The sequence below is a fragment of the Callorhinchus milii genome, unplaced genomic scaffold, assembly GCF_018977255.1.
Source record: "Callorhinchus milii isolate IMCB2004 unplaced genomic scaffold, IMCB_Cmil_1.0 Scaffold150, whole genome shotgun sequence".
NCBI lineage: Eukaryota > Metazoa > Chordata > Chondrichthyes > Chimaeriformes > Callorhinchidae > Callorhinchus > Callorhinchus milii.
The window spans coordinates 57,483-60,734 of record NW_024704891.1 but is presented as its reverse complement, the minus strand read 5'-3'; the positions used below and the strand labels follow the sequence as shown (position 1 = coordinate 60,734).

The window sequence follows — 3,252 nt, the reverse complement described above, 5'->3', positions numbered from 1 at the left end:
GGAAAGTTGCGCAATGATTCGTTCTGCAGGTCATTGAACCAACGTCTATCGCTTGTGAGGCAAGTGCTGTAACCACTGAGCCACAGGACCCCACATGGCAGTTTTTGTAGGGCGGAACCGCTGATCTGTGCCTCTGTGGGGCTCAGTGCACAGTAATACCCCGCGGAGTCTGTAACTCTCACTTGCAATATATTTAATGGGACGGTTCTCTCCGCTTTAGACACATTCGTTGAGAAACGTTCTTCTGCAAAGTCCGCGCCGTTCTTGATCCTGTTGTTGGTGTCTGTGCTAAGGATATATTCTGGAGGTTTGTTGGGAAAGTGACGGTACCAGAACAGATAGGTATTGTATTCGCTTGTAGCTGTATAATTGCACTGCAGGTAAACATCCTCCCCTTCAGTCACTGTCACAGTAGATTGGAGCTGTGTTACAGCGTCTCCTCCACAATGTCCTGGGAACCAGACCCATATCAGCGTTCAATACCATAACAATAATCCCAGTACAAATTATTGCTTTTCATACAGCGCCATACTACATCAATGCGTCTCCAAATGCTTAATAGAATATTCTGAGAATGTGTATTGTGTGGGCGACACGTGGCAACAAATTGCGCACAGCATTTTCCTAATAAAAAGTCATGGAATGACTGATAGAATTATTATCACTGGTTCCCGTTAAGCGATTATTAACACCTAAACCTGATCCGACGATCGACAATCGAACGGGTACCTACATATCTCGATGTAAAAAGTGGTGCGTGTGTGGAGGAAGGAAACTTGCCTGAGGTTTCGCTATGTCCAAGCCGGGAACTAAACCCAAGTCAACACGTTTGCTGCAGGAATGCATGAGTCGTGTACCGTATTGGTTATGTAATGCAAAAATATATATTCATTGGATAATATGCACATGAAGCAGACTAATAGAGCGAGTTTGTCGCTTACCTGACAAGGTAATGATCACTGCTACCACATAGACATACATTGTCATATGTATTAATGTCACGGGACGTTGTGAGAGCGTTGATGGTGTAGTTGGAGAAAGTTGGCTGGGAGGCTGTAAGATACCGTGAGGAGAGCTAAACAGGAAAAAACATACAGAAGTTGTCATATACTGTGAGGGAGCAGGTCTGAAGGTTATGTACAAACCTTGTGTCTCTGTCATTGTGCGTCACCTTCTCTGCTCTGCCATCTCACTCATCCAATGGTTCTCTTCCATCAGTGACATGTCTTTGTTGAGCAGTGTGTCTGCACCAAGTTACACCCATATTCCAGTTCACGAAAACACATACATCAGTTCCACATATATATGCCATCTTCGCGTGTAAATGTGCCTATGGAAACGAATTTTCTCTTTCTCCCTGGAGGAACGCATAGTGTTTGCTTAATTTAACAGATTACGAGGTGCTGACAGGCAAGAGACAAGACTTGGTGAGGTATATCTATTTTGGGCTACATTCTGGTGCATTAGTTCTCTTTTGTTGTTATGTTCAACCGCTGTCTGCTGGCAGGAAAAAGCGTTTTTTTCCAAAGAAACCGGTTCCCCCAGCTTGCAAAACGACTGCTTAATCCCATACACAACAAGACAGCACAGCCTGTTTACACCACTCTCCTTGTTAATACTGTATAACCACATCAGTTTGTTGAAAGCACCAAATTAAATGTGTGAGCGGAAGTCATGACTTTCTGCTGAGTTTTTGTACGGGGTATGTGCCTTCCTGTAACAGTGTGGGGTCCAGGGCACAGTAATACACAGCGCTGTCACCCACAACAGCCCCGAGTATCTGCAGCTTAATTACTTTATTCTTCTTGATCAGCTCAGCAGTGAAACGTTCAGGTAGATCAGGAGATTTGTTTACCGTTCCAGAGGTAAATATCCTGAGCGCGTATTGAAGAGCTCCGCCGGGGTTTTGCCTGTACCAGAAGACAGTATCCAATCTTGAAATATTGCAGTTTAGTGCCACGTCTTGCCCTTCAATTTCTGTTTTCTCGCGAGGATATTGGGTTATAACATCTTGCCCGCTAACTTCTGCAAGAACAAGAGCAACACATTTTTCTGAGCAACTTATAATTTGCTTTTATCCACTTTATAGAGCACGTTACCGCACAGTACATCAGTCTCAAAGAAACCACAGAATATATTGCAAAGCGAATTGATTATATTTTTGGCGAAACTGAGCAGACAATTGAACACCGCAGTATTTCGCCGATATTATTGTCAATTGATTTATACGATAATGGGTTATTGACCTCAGATAACGATCGGGGAATCGACTGTCAACATGTTTCCTACTTAACGCTGTGGAAACAGATTGGTGAGGTGTAAGCAAACGCATTGAAAGGTTTCATTGCCCTGCAATCAAACTCGGGTTCTCTCGCTGGTGAGGCGACCTCTCTGAACATTATGCTTTGGAAAGTTTATGATGTAAAAATCATGCGCTGTGCATGTCCACACATACTTACTGGCTATGGTGAGGATTGCTATCAGTAACTGGCAGAGAGCTGTCATGTTGGCTGCTGAGGTGTGGACAGATAATGGGATCTCTTCCTTTGTATATCGCTGTGTTGCTGCTTCAGTGACAAGTTGTGAGGAAGCGGCTGATCTGACGGGTTCAGTGGTTTACTGTCTCCAATTGTAGGCGTTTCCCACTAACCAGAGGATCTTGAACTCGATCTTCTCTCGATTTGAAGCGAATGGGTCTGGGTTGGTATGGGAATATTGCCGCACGTATCACACAACAACAATTCATTTTATTGTTTAATGAGTGAACCGATTTGAAGTGAATCGTTGAGCCATGCAGCAGAGCCGAAAGGAATAAGGTTCAGTTTCTGTCATCAAGGCTGAGGTAACAACTTTTCCGCTTTTCATGTTACTTTCTCTAATGAGGATCTTGAACTTGATCTGCCGCGGATTGGAGGCCAGTGGGTCTGGGCGAGGTTGCGAGGAGTGCGTTTCACCCAATAACAATTTGCTTTACTGTGCATTTGTGAAGCGCTTCAGGACGCCTTCGAGAGGCAGTATGGATGTATATCAAATGAGCATTTTTATTTTCAATACTGTTCTGAATGCATTCATTTGGTTGATCTTGAACAATGCAGCCTAGCTTTAAAAAAGGTTTACTTTCTATCAAGGCTGAGTTGAAAACCGGCATCTGTTATTGGTACTTTCTCCTATGTGTCTGAATGTTATTGGTTCTGGACCCAGATCGACAGTTTGAGCTCCCAGTGTATCAGAGATTGCGTTTCAATTCTTAAT

The 3,252-nt window shown here is 43.7% G+C and overlaps 1 gene segment (V, D, J or C); it reads right to left on the bottom strand.

Moving 5' to 3' along the window:
• Positions 1-427: 427 nt before the first annotated feature.
• On the bottom strand, positions 428-2,510 carry LOC103173039. The segment is given in 4 exon segments: positions 428-451; positions 980-1,075; positions 1,700-2,025; positions 2,460-2,510. Coding segments are annotated over 4 exon segments (492 nt in total).
• Between the last annotated feature and the right edge of the window lie 742 nt (positions 2,511-3,252).